The 17,574-nt window shown below is 41.0% G+C and overlaps 1 protein-coding gene across 5 annotated transcripts in view; it reads left to right on the top strand.

Annotated features, from left to right (window-relative positions):
• kcnq4 (potassium voltage-gated channel, KQT-like subfamily, member 4) overlaps positions 1–17,574 on the top strand; it is a 51,984-nt gene that overhangs the window by 26,638 nt on the left and 7,772 nt on the right. For 3 of the 5 annotated variants that reach the window (XM_086177986.1, XM_086177988.1, XM_086177985.1), the window contains exons 2-9: positions 9,381–9,471; positions 11,517–11,643; positions 11,786–11,961; positions 12,525–12,650; positions 13,436–13,546; positions 14,263–14,358; positions 14,465–14,553; positions 15,251–15,376. In XM_086177986.1, the coding sequence (XP_086034112.1) occupies positions 9,381–9,471; positions 11,517–11,643; positions 11,786–11,961; positions 12,525–12,650; positions 13,436–13,546; positions 14,263–14,358; positions 14,465–14,553; positions 15,251–15,376 (942 nt within the window). The remainder of the gene's footprint in view (positions 1–9,380; positions 9,472–11,516; positions 11,644–11,785; positions 11,962–12,524; positions 12,651–13,435; positions 13,547–14,262; positions 14,359–14,464; positions 14,554–15,250; positions 15,377–17,574) is intronic. The other 2 variants (XM_086177990.1, XM_086177989.1) reach the window with 1 other exon arrangement.

Genomic DNA, 17,574 nt, shown 5'->3' with positions numbered 1-17,574 from the left:
TAGTTTTGTCTCCGTGGCGCTGGCTGGACACTTTTGAAAAACGTTCGTGGGAAAAAAGGACTTAAATTTATTATAGAAGACCAAAATTGACTGGACTTTCAGTCCAGTCTCGTTACTTCCTTTCCCCTGAATACAGACCAGTACAGGAGCTGCTTTTATCCCTCGTCCTCAGCTCTGCGTTTTCAGAAATAATAGAAAATTTTGTGACTGACATCATGGGATAGCTGGCTATCAGTCCTCTTTATAATGATAATAATAATAGTAATATTAATAATATTAATAATAACAATAAAAATAATAGCAAAAATAATAGTAGTATAACAATAATAATAATAATACAAATGATAGAATTAAGCAAAAAGGTTGACACTTTTTGGTTTTATAAGCCTGGATAGATAAAGCAGTTACCTGCATTTTCACTAGTCTGTTTGAGACTCCTGGGAAACCAGTGGTGAATCTGGTGTTTTCCTACAAGTAAAGGTGCTTAAAAAGTCAAAAGTTAATACTGAACTAATTGTGCTGGGTTCATGAAAAAGTGATATTCATAATATTGTGTGTTAGGTCGTTGAAATCAGCCGTGTTCTGCTGAGTTTGTTTTTGTGAAAGATAGTTTTTTTTGTTCTCAAACCGTATCAGCATTTTCCTGCATCCCCAACTTGATCCATGTGGTCTTTTGAACTGCGTTTCCAGATAAATACTTGTTTGAAGGAGTTTCTCCTGTGAAACTGTACTTGGGGCTATAACTCCCACCGAGGACACCGAGGTCAGGTCATCTCTATTTTTCTTCGGAGATTTGTAGGTTTTCAGTGCCCTGTGCTGGACGTGTAGTCGGCAGTGTGTATTGAGGTAGATTTGGATTAAATTGTTCATTAAAACGATCAATAAAGTCCCTTAAATGTTCAGTCCGCTTGCCATAAGAAACAACCATAGATATATGAACAGGTATACAGGGTGGTGGACCCGGTCCAACGACTGAAGAATATGTTTAGCTGATCCAGTCCTGATCTAACTATAACAGTTTTTTCACATTTTTCTGGTTAAAACTGAAGTTGGGATTATTCCTTGCAGTAAAAACATAAAAAAGGGGAAGCTATGATTTTTTTTTTTTGATTGAAAAGTCTGTAGGATTCCATGGATTTTTTCTGTGGGATGAAGTCACATGCTTTGAAATACAGTGACTTAAACATCGAATAAAATTCTCGCACCGGTGGAAATTCCTCAAGGAATGTGATTTTGCAGCAATAGACCCTTAATCCGAGTAATCTATCTGCTAAGAGGACTCGGGACGTTTGTGTGCGAGAAAGAGACGCAAACAAAAACAGTATGAAACAGAGGCTTCACTGATTATCAAGCAAAAAAAGAAAAAAAACAAAACAAAACAAAACAAAGGACTCAATTATGATGTGATGTAACATCAGTTGAGTAAAAGTTCAGGGCTCTGTGTGTGTGTGTATCTGTGTGTGCGCGCGTGCATGCATGCGTATGTGGGTGTGTGTAAGAGAGAGAGAGGGCTGTGAATGGGATTGACATTCTCCAGCAAGGAAAATGTATCGGTCTAATTGGTGCTCTGTTTGAAATGCATCATCTGTAAAACCGACAACGGAAATTTGTGTGTGTCTTTGAGTGTACGTGTGTGTGTGTGTGTGTGTGTGTGTGTGTGTGTGCGCGTGTCTGTGTGTATGTGTGCATATGTGGAGCTTACAACGCGTCTTTTATGCAGCGTGTGTGACAGCAGGACATGTGAAGGTTGTGCTTGTGTAATGAAGCAAATTATTTGAGCGATATGTCCGTTTAGCGCCACTCGTGATGCAAACAGCCAAGGTTGCACTTTAACCAAGAGTGTGAGTCTGACCCCAAACTTATTGCACAATACCTTTTCTCTCAGTTATGTAAATAATTGATCTCGTCACGTAATATTCCTGAGGCTGGCTGTGCTCAGGTCGGGTACCCCCCCTGCCATTCTTACTTCCTGGGGCACGCGCCAGTACCCAATCCTCCGAACCACTCTGTCAGCGTTTCACCTTGAAAAAGCACTTTAAGTCTCTTATTTCATTGTGGGATTTTTTTTTTTTTTGCTTCAGTCTGCTGTCCCAGAAGAAGGAAGGGTGACTAAAGCACCAGGATTCAGCAGCTCACTGGCACATTTTAACTGAAGTTGCTATTTGATGAGAAAGAAATGTTTTAATGTCTTTTAACCCTTCCTCTATCTGCTCAACAACGTTTCACCCTTTCTGTCATCTGTACTCCCCTCTATATTGTCTCTCTTTATTTTGCCTGTTATCTGTAAAATGTGCTTAAAATATCAGACTTAGATGCATTCATCGTACAGTTTGTTTTATCATGATGATCATATAAATTGTGTATCATAATCACTATATAATACATGCCAGTAGTTGTGTTTTAATGTACTCTGTCTCTCTGAAACCAATTTTAGATGTTTTGGTGCAGTGGTTAGCACTTTCCATAATGGCAAGAAGTCCCTGGTTCAATTCCAAGCGGGAGCTGTTCTGTGTGGAGTTGCTTGTTCTCTCCCACAGTCCAAAAACATACAGTAGGTCGATGGGAGGCCCTGAAATTGCACAGGCGTGTGAATGAGAGGGTGAATAGTTGTATGTTTCTATATGTGGCCCTGGAATCGACTGCAAGCTGGACACCGCCTCTTGCCCAGTGACAGCTGGGATAGCCTCCAGCATGCATTGCAAACCTGAGAGACCAACCTGGTGTAGATGATGAAGGATAAAGCCACTGCATCTTTTATTACATATGTGTGAGTTATATGTTTTAAAAAATACATTTCATAGTACACTATACCTTTTGCACTATGTACAAAGTTTATTTGTGTAAGCAGACCTTTATTTAACCTGTTTATGTCATTGTTGAGGTGTCTTCAATAACTGCTGATGGTGTGTTTGTGTATGTGTGTGTGTGTGTGTGTGTGTGTGTGTCTGTGTTCTGTTTCTGTTTGGATTTCCATGCAAAGTAGTGTGTGTGCACAGTTTGTGGGTCAATGCTTTAAAGTCGTTACCAGAGCTTCATCGATTAGGTCTGGTACCCACAAGCGCACACACACACACACACACTCTCTCTCTCACACACACACACACACACACACACACACACACACACTGGCCTTAAAGATGCACAGGTCTGTGCAAGATTTACATGAACCTTTTAACTGAATGACAACCCTGGCCTGCTATTTCTCCCCTTGGTTTTATTTCATAATCCATCTTTGATCTTTCGACACGGCTCTTTATATTACTTAGGCCTTTTTTTTCCCCATCACCGTGTTCCGATCCTTGACATCAGCCTCCTCTCCTCTTTGAAACTGATAGCTTCATCATCCCACGTTGATTGAATCAAAGGTGCATCTCGCCGTGCAGCCGCCCCTCTCTGTCAAGACTGTTGATGGGCACACATTCACACAGTAAAATGCTGCCACACACTCTGTCGTAGATGTTTATTGGAATTGGTAATGCCTATCTATCTCACTTAAATATTTTCACAGGCTCGTCAAGTAACATGAGCCCTCCCTGTTCAGTTAGCCATGCTTACAGGAATACAGCAGTAAAAGCTTCCATTATAAGCAATCCAGTTGCATCGCAGCTCCACGTTCATTCTTTGTCTGCCGGACCGGCGGCCCAACAACCCTCCTGAGCTTTGCAGGTCCAGAGCCAAATTATATGCACTTTATACATACAAAGGGTGTGTGTGTGTGTGTGTGTGCGCGTATGTGTGTGTGCATGCATACATGCATGCTTGTGTGCATATGTGTGTGTGTGTGTGTGTGCATGCGTGCGTGTGTGTAGGAGTTGAATAGTTTGCAAACAACTGGCTGTTCTTTCTCTTTGTGTCTTCGCTGACAAATTACACTCAACCTACATTTGAAGAAAATCAGATAATCTGCTCCACCACAGCGAATGCATTGTTCTTTTTAAAAGCTCTGGAGAAATTACATGTCGACCGCCTTAACGTAAACGCGATATCGTCATTTCATTTTAACACAGTCACTATGCAAGGATACATGTTTGACATATCAAAAGAGATAACTAGCTTTATATTTAATTTTTCAAATAAATGCAGGTAGAGAATTGCAGCTGGGATTGGCTGCAGCATCCCCCATGACCCTAGGTGTGAGAAAAGCAGTAGATAATGGATGGAAGTATGTGAATGCAGGCAGGATGACAACGAAGACATTGGCATGGCTCAGGAGGCCCAGTGGTGATCAGTCAGTTGGAAAGTACCCCTTTTGATGCCGTGTCTTCCCAGAGATCCTGTCTTAGTGTCCTTAAGCAACACACATCATCATTATATGAGCGTATACTCACTATGACTATGAATGAGCGAACTTTGTCTCGTTGTTCCGCAAAAGTCGAAGACCTCGCCGCATTCCAGTCCTCTGGGCGCTTTTAAATGCGATGAATAACGGTGAGAGCCACCATTAACAAAGCTATGTCCATTACACGCCTCACCCAAAGCCATGCCCCCCCAGAGGTGCAACAAACTAGAGATAATGGGGAATAACTATGAAAATCAGTGAGAGGTTTATGTAAGAATCCGCTCTGTGAATTTACATCCATTATGTTGCTAAAGTGCACGAAACATGTGGAAGTCCACCTCTAGACAGAATAATAGCAGGTGCCAATTGCTATTTTTTTAAACATAATTGACAGCCGCAATTAAGACGTCACAGGATGACTTCTGTCTAGAGGTGGACTTCCCCTGGTTTGGTTTGTTTCGAAGAGATGAATATGTTTTGTTTTAAAATGTTACCATCCCATAATGCAAGTGTCGCAGGCCCTGAGGCATGGACAGGTTCTGCAGTGCATGACCTAAAATGTATAATCTGTTATTTTCATGAAGGACTTTGTGACTTACCTGGTGTGTTCTCTCTGCATACCTGCTTGCATGCAGTCTATGGCAGGAAGCACTCACAGCTAGTTAGCATCGCCTGGCAGCATCTGAGAGGATAAAGCAACCTGCGTTGACAGCCACATGGCGCTAAATCCAACTTGTATTACTTTAATAATAACCAAAATGACAACGTGATTAACATCACGTCACGTTTGTTTATAAAGAGACTAATGGAGCCACTGTGTCTCTCTGACAGGGTGTGAGCAATTTACAGCAGATCTGAAGTGGAAGGATGAGGGTTAAAGTTCAAGTTTGAGTGGCCTCGGGAGTTGGAAAATCTGCACGGAGATGGTGTGATTAGTTACGAGAAAGTTTGTTTTTATTTGGGTGCCGCTGCGCTTGTACAGTACATGGTCAATTTGGCACCTGTACAACATATTTGGCAACATATACAATTAGAAACCATCAGGCGAGATGAGCCACTACTGTTGTTCCGCAAACTAGCTGAGAGGCACATGACTACCCTCTGGTGGACTGGAGTCATTACTCTCTCTGTTTAATTTGTCTTGGAAGACGTAATGGAGCACCTGATGGTAAAACTTGTAAAACTATTCTGATATTGTAATTTTCGAAAAGATTGTAACATCTAGAATTCAAAGTCAGTAGAAGTACAGATCAGGGAAATAAAGACAGCCATGATAGATTTGATGTTATTATAAGATTGTCCACTGGGCAATAACCCAGTCCAGTCCAACTCAGGGTGTGTTGTGATTCATTGTTTGTTTGTTTGTTTTTTTGCCCTTGGTTAAGAATCACGGGCAATGGAAGTTGAAATTCGAGAGGTGAACAGATATGCCGTTGGTCAACTTTTAAAATAACAATGGCCTCAATGATCATCATAGGAGCAGCTTGTTTTGGCTCGGGACGTTCCCTGTCAGAAATTCACACTACCATAGTAAAAAGATATATGAGGCACTTCTCAATTTGTTTTTACACACAGAATGATTGTGGATTTCTGTGTACAGTCAAGGTCTGCCTGTAACTCGTTGTTTGAATCAGATGGGATTCAGAGGTTTTGGTTTAGTTACATTAATCCTCACTGAAATCTGCTTTAGCCAGTTTCTTGGAGTTCCAGTGCGAAAGACATAGTATTGTATTCAGGTAAATATGAAGTTATTTCTACGGGAATGTTGCGTCTGCATTTTGTAAAAGCTAAGATGTCGATCAGGGCATCCGCTTCCTGTCATAAAGCACAAGTCAATGAAAGAAACCACCTGAGATTCTGCCCCAACTAATTTCCTCCTGATGGGAATATACACAGCTCTTTAAGTTAATTGAGGGGAAAAAGACTGACAGTTTAGTCAGCACATTACACAGATGAAGACCTACGAAAATGCGTTTCGGCGGTGAGTCGACTGAGTGTGTTTTTAATAGCAGCTCGGCTGTAGATGAAGCACAAAACTGGTGGCGTGCTGACCGGCAGACAGAGAGAGATGCCGTCGATCAAGGCCCGATATCGACTGTCTTTATCTCTTCTGAGACTTCTTATGATTTGTCTTCCTATTTGAGTGTTTCTCAGTCTGCAGGATTGGGCTGAGACAGTAGGTGTTAAAAAGACCATTTTAACAAAGCCTCTCATTTTAAGATTTGATGAGGTGTTAATTTTCAGGTGGAGAGCAGACAGAGACTCCATACTTTTTATATTCACATTTAATGAAGAGTAAAGCAAAGCCAATGATTGAATTAGAAGAAATTCAGACACATAAAACTCTCACCTGCCATTTTATAACAGCGTCTAAAATCTAGATAGTTGTTCGTCAGTGCTGGAAAGATTTTGGAGATTTTCCCGATTTTGGAGACTGTGTCACAAATTTTCTGCAGCCTTGCAGACCTTCAGATGAAAAGTTGGATGAAAGGAAGTGCAGGTGCTTTCCAAGCAGGATATATTTCATTTTTAATGATAGCGTTTATACACAACTATCGTCACGTTATCCTTCTCCCCCTCCCTCCATCACCATATTTGAAGACCAGTTCCTCCATGTACCTCCAGAGAGTTTGTATCCTTCGTCTTGGAGCGGCTCGTCTGGATTGGAGGCTGTTAGACTCGTGGACCTTTTGCTCAAAAAACAAACAAAATCAGTCCAGAAATGATTGAAGGAAATGTTGTATTGTTGTGTCCCTTTTGCCTTGCTACTACTGATGGATGATTTTCGCGTCTAAATATTTCATTTGACTCGCTCAACCACAGTGCGTTTGGCCAGATTTTTATGTGTTCTGATGAATTATTTTGTTTTTGTGTCCCTTTATGTTGTTATGAACAAAAATAATAGCGGATTTGAATATTTTGTAAAGATTATATTAATTTCTGTACAGCACAGAAGCCAAACTGAGATGATCCGGTCACGTACAGAGGAGGGATAGTAAACATATTGGTCAAAGGATGCTGGGGTTGGAGCTGCCAGGCAGGAGGTCTCGAGGAAGACCGAAGAGAAGATTTATGGATGTAGTAAAAGAGGCCATGAAGTTAGTTTGTGTGAGAGAAGAGGAGGGTTAGGTGGAAATGGTTTATCCGCTGTGGCGACCCCTGAAGGGTAATACCAGAAGGAAAAGAAGACTTTAACTTCTGTACAGCATTTGCTTTGTCCGGCTGAGACTCATTTCATTGCTCTGGCAAAAGGTTTCATCAGTATAATTTGTTCTAACATGAAGCAAAAAAATGAACTTAAAAGATATTATTGTATTGGAATCTTTCATCGTGTATGGCATGTGCGTGTGTGTGCTTGTGACTGCTTGGATGGAGACTTTCATCAACTGTAAGTAAATTGTTTATTGGTTTACTAAAATGGTAAAATTTCTTATTAGAGCCTTTCCCTATTTCATTATGATGTCTTTCAAAAGTGCCATTTTGCATGAAAAATGAAACACCATGTTGTTGTTGTTCAGTGATAAAAAAAACAACTCCTCAGTCTCAGATAATGGACAAACATGGGTGTATTGAAAGCACGTCTCTTCCATAATCAACACATTAGACAAAAATACATAGTTATAGTTCCATTGTGGAGTTCAGGCCGAGACCCCCTGACCTCTAGGTCTGCCTACCGTCACAGCTGCAATGCCGATTCAATGTTTTGGCTGGCTGTTGATCTGACTTTTGAGGAGCTCTCATGTTCGCCATCTTGATATGGAGTCGTTGACTCTGACATGTCGAGCAGCTGGAGCGGCAGCTGCCACCTGACTAATCCTGCACCCGATTCATATGGTGCACAGGGGTGCGTTTGTCAGCAACCCTTCTTTCTCTTTGCTCCCACTATTGGAGCCATAGATGCAACACTGGGGTGTTGTTGAGTAGCCTATATATATATATATATATATATATATATATATATTAAACACAGCTATTATGCAAATAGGCTGTGTTTGTATTTAGAAATAAAGTTAACTGCACGGTAAAGTGACACTAATGCATAAGCTGTATCGTCTTCACTGGGCACAAACACACGCCTGGACAGAGAGAACTGCAGTTTTTACAGTCGCATGTGCAGTTGTGCACTTCGTTGTTTTGCATTTCTTTGGTGCCGAACTGTGCAAACCCTGCCACATAGAACGTTTGGTTTTTTGTATGTATTCCAATTTTCCATCCAAATCCAAACATCACTCCTAAGTTTAGAAGTAAAAATCCTTCCAATGTTCTTTTCAGCCTCCAAGATGTACTTTAAGCTGAAACATGTAATAATAACTGTCTATTAGTTCAGCAGAATAAAAGGAGTTTCTTCTCTAATAGGTACCATTTCGAGTTACTGTCTCCTTAGTGCTGTCTGTCTACACTGAAACGGTCCTCTCCAGTCTGCTGACAGGAAAATGAAATTCACGACGTTGCCGTCTTGAGACAAAAATGAGTGATGGAAACGATCCTCTCATTACTCTTTGAGCAGTGAAGATGAAGCGTTTACACTAACATCAGTGCACCTCGACACATTCTCCCAGAATTTATGCTGTGTTGTATTCGGGAATAGGTCTCAAACTGAAGTGGCCATTACTCAGGATAGGATGTCCATTTTTGTCTTGCAGAGCTGCAGACATGCTTTGTAACTGACTGAGTGGTGCAGGAATAGACATTTTTTTTACTTGGTTTCTAATTCTTACCTTTATTATTTTGCTTCATGATCAATGTCCCTCAAGCAAGCAAGCAACCAACCAACAGACAAACATGTCATTGGGAATTAATTAGAATAAATTAATTGCTCACTAAATTATAATTACAAGATTGTAGACAGTGACAAATGACATTGAAAAAACAAACTGGAACATTTTTCAGGATTTAGGGCTTGTAGCTCCATTCAGCTGTTGACTTTAACCAAGCACTGCAAACCAGAGGGACATTTTCTGCTTACAATTGGCTGTACATATATTTACATACCAAATATAGAAATCCTCAGTCTCACCTATCATCCTATTCATGCTGTTTTTCTCTTTCTTTTTCTCACCAGATTGTTGTCATTTATGATGTGCATATTTTGAATTCTCAGTTTCATGATGGTGTTCAGCTGCTTGGTGTTGTCTGTGTTCTCCACCATCCCTTTGCACCAGAAGGTCGCCAACCAAGGCCTCTTCATTCTGGTAAGGAGCCATAACACCATCATACACACACACACACACACACACACACACACACACATACACACGCACACACACATATGTTCTTGCAAATGTGTTGCTTTGTTTATATCTGGAGACACAGAAAGCCATGTAAGCAGGTGGGGTTCAGGTGTTGTTGACTGTGCAGGAAATCACAGACATGATCCACTAATCCTAATAGCTATCCCATAATCTCCCCTCTTCCTCTGTACACTGGCTGCTTTAGTGAAAGGTAATGGACACTCACTCTCTCCTTCTTAACCTTACCCGTCCTCTCGCCGCTCCCCCCCCCCCCCACTTTATGCGTAATTTCTCGGTCAGCCTTTTGACTTCTTTCACATTCCCTCCGTTCACTCGTTCCATCAGCCACATGGCCATTAGCAGGTGATCAGCCATTACTGGACTTTGCTTACATGAACATTTGCTCTAATGACAGGCTAATACGGAGTACCTTCGACACCCATATCGCCCAGGAATGATAAGGAGTCGGAGTTGTTAGAGCGTAGGAGTCCAAATTTTGATCTTTTATCAAATTAAGTGATCGATGCAGCCAATTCATTTTTTCTGTGGATTAAAAATGGATACAAATGAGTTGGAACGTAGTATTCCGTAGTATCATCAAAAGTAAGGTGCAAATAGGATGTGATCTAAAATTAATTAATTTGCCAGTCATGTTTCGTGCACTTGGCCGCTCCATATGGGGTGCATTAGTTCAAACAAGTCAAAAAGCCAAATAAATAAATAAATAGACTGAATAAATAAAGAGTGTCCCAGTGTGTTGGTAAATATTTGGTTGGCAGGTATTTCGTGAAAAAGTATCGCTCTTAAATCTTCAGCGGTGAAAAGAAAAAAATACAAAAATAAATATAGAAGTAATAAACACCAAACAACCTTAGAATTGAAGGGGAGTGAGTTAATTCAGAGTGGGAGATCAAATCGCCGGTGGGGTTGGCGGGTCGGGAGCTCAGACATGTAAACACCCATCTAAGCCATGGAGAGGCTTAGAAGTAATAACAAGGATAATAATACGCTGTCTGGATGTTATTAGCAAGAAATGGATTTGCGCTAAAAAATGATGTCGTTTTGGATCGGTGACCTGCCTGGTCGGTGAGCCAGATGCTCCATTTTGCAGATGCCGAGGACATATTTGGAGACATCAGCGGCCAAGGAAGGGGAAGATATTCTAGATGGCCCAATAAATAATCAGATACTATGTTATGGCACATGTGTAAATAAATCTGAATGAACTTTTGAACCTCGCGTTATGCAATAACATCTTTCCGCAACCGAAAACAGGTTAACTTGGCAAAGCTAGAGTTATCCGACACTATGTTATCTGATACAAACCTAATCTTTAAGTGTTAATGTGTGAAAGCTTGGCTTTTGATTTCTTAAATAAACAAACACATCACAAGCCTGTTTATGTGAAAGACGGCTTATTTGGGATCACAGTTTAATGTCTGCTGATTCTCTCCATTAGTTTCACCAGCCATCTGACTTGAGATGCCATCATGCCGTGTTGAAGGGCCCGTTCGGTTTTCCAATTAATCCTTTTTGGTGGACTTATAAAAGGACATGAAGTTTACTGAGTATTGTTTGTATCTTTTTCCTTTTTAATCAGTTGTTTTGTCTCAGTTAGCCATAACCTTAACTTCATGTAAAGTACAATTCAAAATTCCATCAATTTCAGTCAGCCATCAAAAATTTGGGGAGATGTTATCTGCATTTTCTGGTTACCCTAACCCTATTTATACAATGGCAGTGATTGCTGCTGGTTGTTTTTCCTTATTTTTTTTAGGTCAAATACAAGCATTGGATTTAGATTGTTGTTGTTGAAATCTTTTTGACGGTTTAGACCTTGGAGCACTTTGTTTTTTTATAGTTGATAGATTTAACTATACTGGGTGATTTGGTCTGATTGAGAATAAAGCACAATACTTTGACTGCTGTGTGTGTGTGTGTGTGTGTGCGTGTGTGTGTGTGTGTGTGTGTGTGTGTGTGTGTGCGCTTACGTGTCATTTCTTTAGGAGTTCGTGATGATTGTGGTTTTTGGGTTGGAGTACTTCATCAGGATCTGGGCAGCCGGCTGTTGCTGCAGATACCGGGGATGGCAGGGACGACTGAGATTTGCCAGGAAGCCCTTCTGTGTCATAGGTTAGTTAGTGTGCCTGAATATGTGAGTATGCGTGTGTGTGTGTGAACAGTACATCAACTCACATGTGTTGGATGTTGGGAAATCTTGCCATTTCATAACTCTTTGTTCTCACCTCATACTCTGTCTCTTTGCTCTTCGTAGATTTCATAGTATTTGTGGCATCGCTGGCAGTAATTGCAGCAGGAACGCAGGGCAACATCTTTGCCACCTCAGCACTGCGCAGCATGCGCTTCCTGCAGATCTTGCGCATGGTTCGCATGGACCGACGAGGAGGCACATGGAAACTACTGGGCTCCGTGGTTTATGCGCACAGTAAGGTGTGACTCTTATATGTAGCACTCCACAGTAAGGCATGAATTGTACTCTTTTAGATTAAGCTATTTTTATGGAAAGGTTAAATCATGTTATACATGGCTGATGCATATAGCGTTATAACTCCGCCGGGAAGTTATTGTGTTATTTTCATAATGGTCACTAATGGTAATAAACTGAGGAGTAAGAAATGATTGATCTATTCACTTTGCTAAACGCCAAACAACCCTTTAGCGGCTCAATTTCAGCAATTAGTTGTCAGTTTTTGTGCTGACATAAACACCTGACACCCACAGGTTGGCCTCAAAACTGAGTTAGACATGAGGTGATGATGATGATGATGATGAATGATGTCTCAGCCAAGTCAACATGGCAGCCAAATATGATGATGATAGGATTTTGGCCAATAATGATGATAGTGATATGGTAATGACATTAGAGATTATCGTGAAAGACAGTCCATGCTGCTGACATTTGTAATAAATATCTTCTCTCCCTTTCTCTCTCTCTCTCTCTCTCTCTCTCTCTCTCTCCCTCTCTGTCCCCTCCCTTTCTCAATGTCCTTCAGGAGCTGATTACAGCCTGGTACATTGGTTTCCTGGTCCTGATCTTTGCCTCCTTCCTTGTCTACCTGGCTGAGAAAGATTACAACTCAGATTTTACCACCTATGCAGACTCCCTCTGGTGGGGGACTGTGAGTACTGCATAATACACAGACAGGAACTCTTTTTATGAATAATTGTAATTATGGGACCGGCGCAGTCGTGCAGAGGTAAGCACTCATGACAAAAAGGTCCCGACCCCAGGAAGTGTGTGATGTTTGCATGCGCTTGCCCATTCTGGGTTTTCCTCTAGCAATAAAAAAAAAGGGTAGTAATTCAATTCAGACTTTCACAACTTTCTATAGCTGTGAATGTTGGTTATCTCTTTATGAGCCTCTGTGATCAACTGGCTACCAGCCCAGGGAGAACTACAGCTGTAGGACAAAGTCAGCTGGGACTAGGATCCAGTTTCCCTAAACCCTGTATGCAGGATAATGGGAATAGATGTTAATGAATCAATTAATCCACCAAAACAACAATAACAGTACAAATAAAATAATTATGAGAAGAATGTATTTGGTTTTTATGAGAAACATCCATGGTAGAAAATTCTCATAAAAAGCCACAAAAAACACAGAGGTTTGGGATTGATCAAATAAATAAATATATAACATTATATATATTATGTGTAATAATATATGCATAGCAGTATAATAAGATTAATGAATGTAATATGACTGAATATACACTTCACCCTCTATTTAGGAGTGATTCAGTTTTTAGATGATTTTTCTAAATGTCACTAATTCCCAATTTGTTCATGTCATAGAACCCTCTTTGGATCAACTTGTCTGTTTTTAATGACCTGAGTTAAAAAAAGGTAACCTGTTAAATTGATTGTTTCAATCGTTGTGTACGTGTATCTGGTTCCCTATAGATTACTCTGACCACTATTGGCTATGGTGACAAGACGCCTCACACGTGGCAAGGACGGCTTCTCGCTGCAGGCTTTGCACTCCTGGGAGTTTCCTTCTTCGCTCTGCCTGCTGTGAGTGTCTGACATTCAGAGCTCGACCCATACAAGACTTTTGTTGTGACATTTTGGGATTAAAAGTCTGATATTGATAAGTCAGCTAATTTTCTTTATCAAGTACTGTCAGTACAGTTGAGGTACTATTACTTGTGACCCAACTGGTGCTCAATTGATCATCAATATTGTTGACGTGATTTTTGTTCAGCATGTCGATGGATCACATTATGCTGTCAATTGGATGACACGGACATCAATATAATTGTAGAAATAATTGAATTTTATGTGAAAAAAGTTCAAACAAATTTTATGTCAGAAAAATGTTGGCTATATTAGTCAGTGACATTGTCAGTGTCACATTTGGTATTTTGGAAGATGTTGAATCTTGGTCGTACGATATTGTGGACAATTTTGTCCGTCTTCAGTCATTCAAAGGAAACAGGTGCAGTTTGATGTCCTCGGACTGACCTTGCAAACCTACTGTCAACCAAATACCAATGGCCAAAGAGCAATGGTTTCCATAGATAGAAACAAACTGATCAGCGCTTTTCCATATGACATATTGATCCGTAAGGCTTGCACAGCCGCTAAGATGTATCGGCGAAAAGATGAAATCGGCAGATCAATTGATATATCGACAGGGCTCCAACCACAGATACATTTCAGCCCCGTCGGTGACTTTTCAGCCAGGTATGACTTGCAGTCATAACTTTGATACGACCTCGGTCTCTCAGGGAATTCTGGGGTCGGGTTTTGCGCTGAAAGTTCAGGAGCAGCATCGACAGAAGCACTTTGAGAAAAGGAGGATGCCCGCCGCTAACCTGATACAGGTAATGGCCGCTCGGGGGGCTCATTATGCCTCGGGTAAATCACCCCGAGCCGGATTTATAGGCACGATGCCACCTTGTACATCTGTTTTGTTTTGTCTGTTTGCAGGCTGCATGGCGTCTCTACTCTACAGATGCCAAGCACTCTTATCTAACAGCTACATGGTACTTTTACGACAGCATGTTACCATCGTTCAGGTATGTGCCCTATCAGTCTTCATAATCAGACCCGAGGGGATCGAACCGTAGGAAGTCTGTGTATGGCGCTGGTCTTACGGTTGAAGTGGCGAAATAAATGCAGACAGAGATTTGTAGAGAGAGAACATCTCCTGATCTGACAGACATCGATTTTCGTACCGTGTTCACTGGCACTTTGTTTTGCCATCATTTATATATTCATGTCATTTTGAACAGACAGCACACACATCACAATACATCATACTTTTGCTCTGCAAAAAAGACCCCCTTATTTGTGCAGTGGTGGTTTTAATCTTATTTCCTCTCGAATCAATCTTGAGATATCATCTTTTCTAATGCCTCCTCCACCACTATTCAAATCAATTTTCATTACATTACTATTCCACACAGTGGTTTCTTACATTTTGCATTTGTATATTAATTTGACTAATTTTGATTTGCTTAAAAGGAGAGGAACAAGAGAAACGCAAACGGGAATGTTTACATGAACGCAAAATCGTAAACCTTCATTTAATTTGAATTTCCACCTACATTATGTGCACTTTATTTCTCTCTCAAGTATCCCTCTTCTTTTGAGCGTTTGGACCATTGATTTGGCCTTTTTGTGAGTTTTTCATTACTTATTTTTTGTTCGTTTGTCATTTTTTTTGTTGTTTTTTTTTTTTTTGTTTCGTTTATTTGTGCACGTGGGTGTCAGAGAACTGACGCTACTGTTCAGTCACCTCCAGCGACAACGTAACACCAAGAAGGTTCTCCACAACTCCTACCACACGCTGCTGTCTGGGCTGCGGCCCTACAGCTCCCCCTACCTGTCGGGGGACAGGTACGCACCAGTCAACCCTCAGCCTCACAGTACACTCAGACAGGTGGTAACAAGTCTACCTTTATAGGCAAACATCTTATTTACAGATTTAACAAGTGTGCATACACACACACACACACACACACACACACACACACACACACACACACACACACACACAGCTGTTTTGGGCTTTCTGCATGGATGTGTTGTGTTTCTAACAGCATATTACTAATGATTTGAGACCACTGTGTTACAGGCCCCCAAACCCACCCACCCACCCACCCACTCACTGCTTCTCTACATCTTTGTCTGCTTTGCTCATACTCTTGCTACATTCATACCTGTTTACTCACGGGTTTGCTCTTCTTTCTTCCTTCCTTTCTTTTTGTCTTCCTATGTTTCTCTTTATTTCCATTGTATCATTTCCATGACATCAATTCTTGACCCTTCATCTGTTCTCAGGAAGGCAGACGTTTGTCCACGCAGGTTTGTCCTTCAAGTCATGAGTGGCGTTGTACTAAATGTGACTCTGTAGGATAAGCTTTACACAAGAGACAAATGAATGAAGGGATGATCGAGTTAATGATATGCATTCAACTCATGCATGAACGGGATCGGATAACAGCATCAGTTATACGAATGATAGGGGTTTTGCTGCTAGAAATGTCTCTGGTTTAAGGAAATGCTGCCGCACTATGAAGAATAATGGGGTGTCTGATGAATATACTCAGGTGAAACATTACCTGCTGTCCTTTGCATGACCCTTACTCACCCACTGGTCCAAATACTCATCTCAGAGAACAAATTCAAAATCCGCTAAGTACTACTTTGTTTTTCACTTTCTGGTTTTGAGAAAAGCAACAAGAGAATGAAAATGAAAGACTATTTGGACTATGGAAATGCCACACCTCACTGTCTCTCCCTGGTGTTTCTCCCCTCCGTTCATCGTCCGCCAGGGTTGTACTCCACAACAGCTCCCCTCCCCGCCCCTTCTCCCAGCCCCTCACCCTCTCTCCCTCTGCCTTGTGTGTCTCCCCAGTCAGCTCCTTTCTAAAAAGCGGGGTCTCTTCCGGATTCATGCCGGCCGCAAGCAGAGGTATCCACGGCAATGAGCCTGTGCACGGGGCACGCTAGAACGTCAGCATTGATAACATGCTCCTATTTCTCTTAACACGCGCATCCTGCTAACCTTGCCTGTCACACTCAAACATTTGTGGACTGCTGCGGCGGATTTGAAATGATCCTCTTACATTTCGCCGCCATTGCAAATGGCGGCAGATGTTTTTTTTTTGTCCCAACAATGGTTACACTGGTTACCAGTGAAATGCCGAATGGGCAGTAAACTACTGTGAACCGCATATGCTTGAGTGAACCCTTTGCTGTGAAGACATTTTGTGTTCCTTTTGATAGAGAGGGTTATTACTGCTCGGAGAAACCAGTGCTTATTTTGCTTGCTTTGGATTTACAGTCATAATAAACCATGTGTTCAAAATACTATAGACACCCTTGATGGTTTATGACATGATAAGCTGTATATGTCCTTATTAATGTGTAACCCTGGGAATCCATAGACTCTATTGGTGAATTTGAAGATTGTCCAGTGAATTACTAGTGATTGCTTTATGATTCCTGGCAGTCTAAAGATACAGCAACAATTTGGTTTCATGAAGAAAAACCTCATGATCTGAGTTTACTTTCCTTAAATCCATGCTACAGCAATTCTTAACAAAGCATTAAATCTTGTCAAGACAATGTGCCTGCATCTGGAGGCACCAAATCAAGTAAAATGTCTTAAAGAATGGCACTTTCATCCACATTTCCTGGGGTATTGGTTAATCCCGGTGTAAAACCTACGAATTTCCAGTTCTTTTTACACATTCATAACAACATGTAAAGCCATATATACAATGTATATATATTTTCAAGTCAGATCCTTAGGTGTGAGAGCCAAAGGATTTGTCCCACTCACCTTTTTGTATGTTAGGTCATGTCTTCTAAGAGAGAAGATGTAAATGATTCAGCATGCTTTCTTTTTTCGGATCAGACCAAATAAATATGCTTGTGGTATATTATTTAAAGGTATGTTAAGTGCTTAAATGCTTCGGTTTGCATGCTATTTTCTTTCAACGTTTTGGAAAGATTCAGTGAAATTTCATGGTCCTGATTTCACCTTAATCATTCACCTCCTTTGATAACTGCTTGCGAAGGCCTTTCAG

Source organism: Fistularia commersonii, chromosome 30 (genome assembly GCF_037954325.1).
Source record: "Fistularia commersonii isolate RoL2024-O1a breed Wild chromosome 30, RoL_Fcom_v1.0, whole genome shotgun sequence".
NCBI lineage: Eukaryota > Metazoa > Chordata > Actinopteri > Syngnathiformes > Fistulariidae > Fistularia > Fistularia commersonii.
Note: the sequence above shows the minus strand (reverse complement) of the source record. Positions and strands in the feature narration are given on the sequence as shown.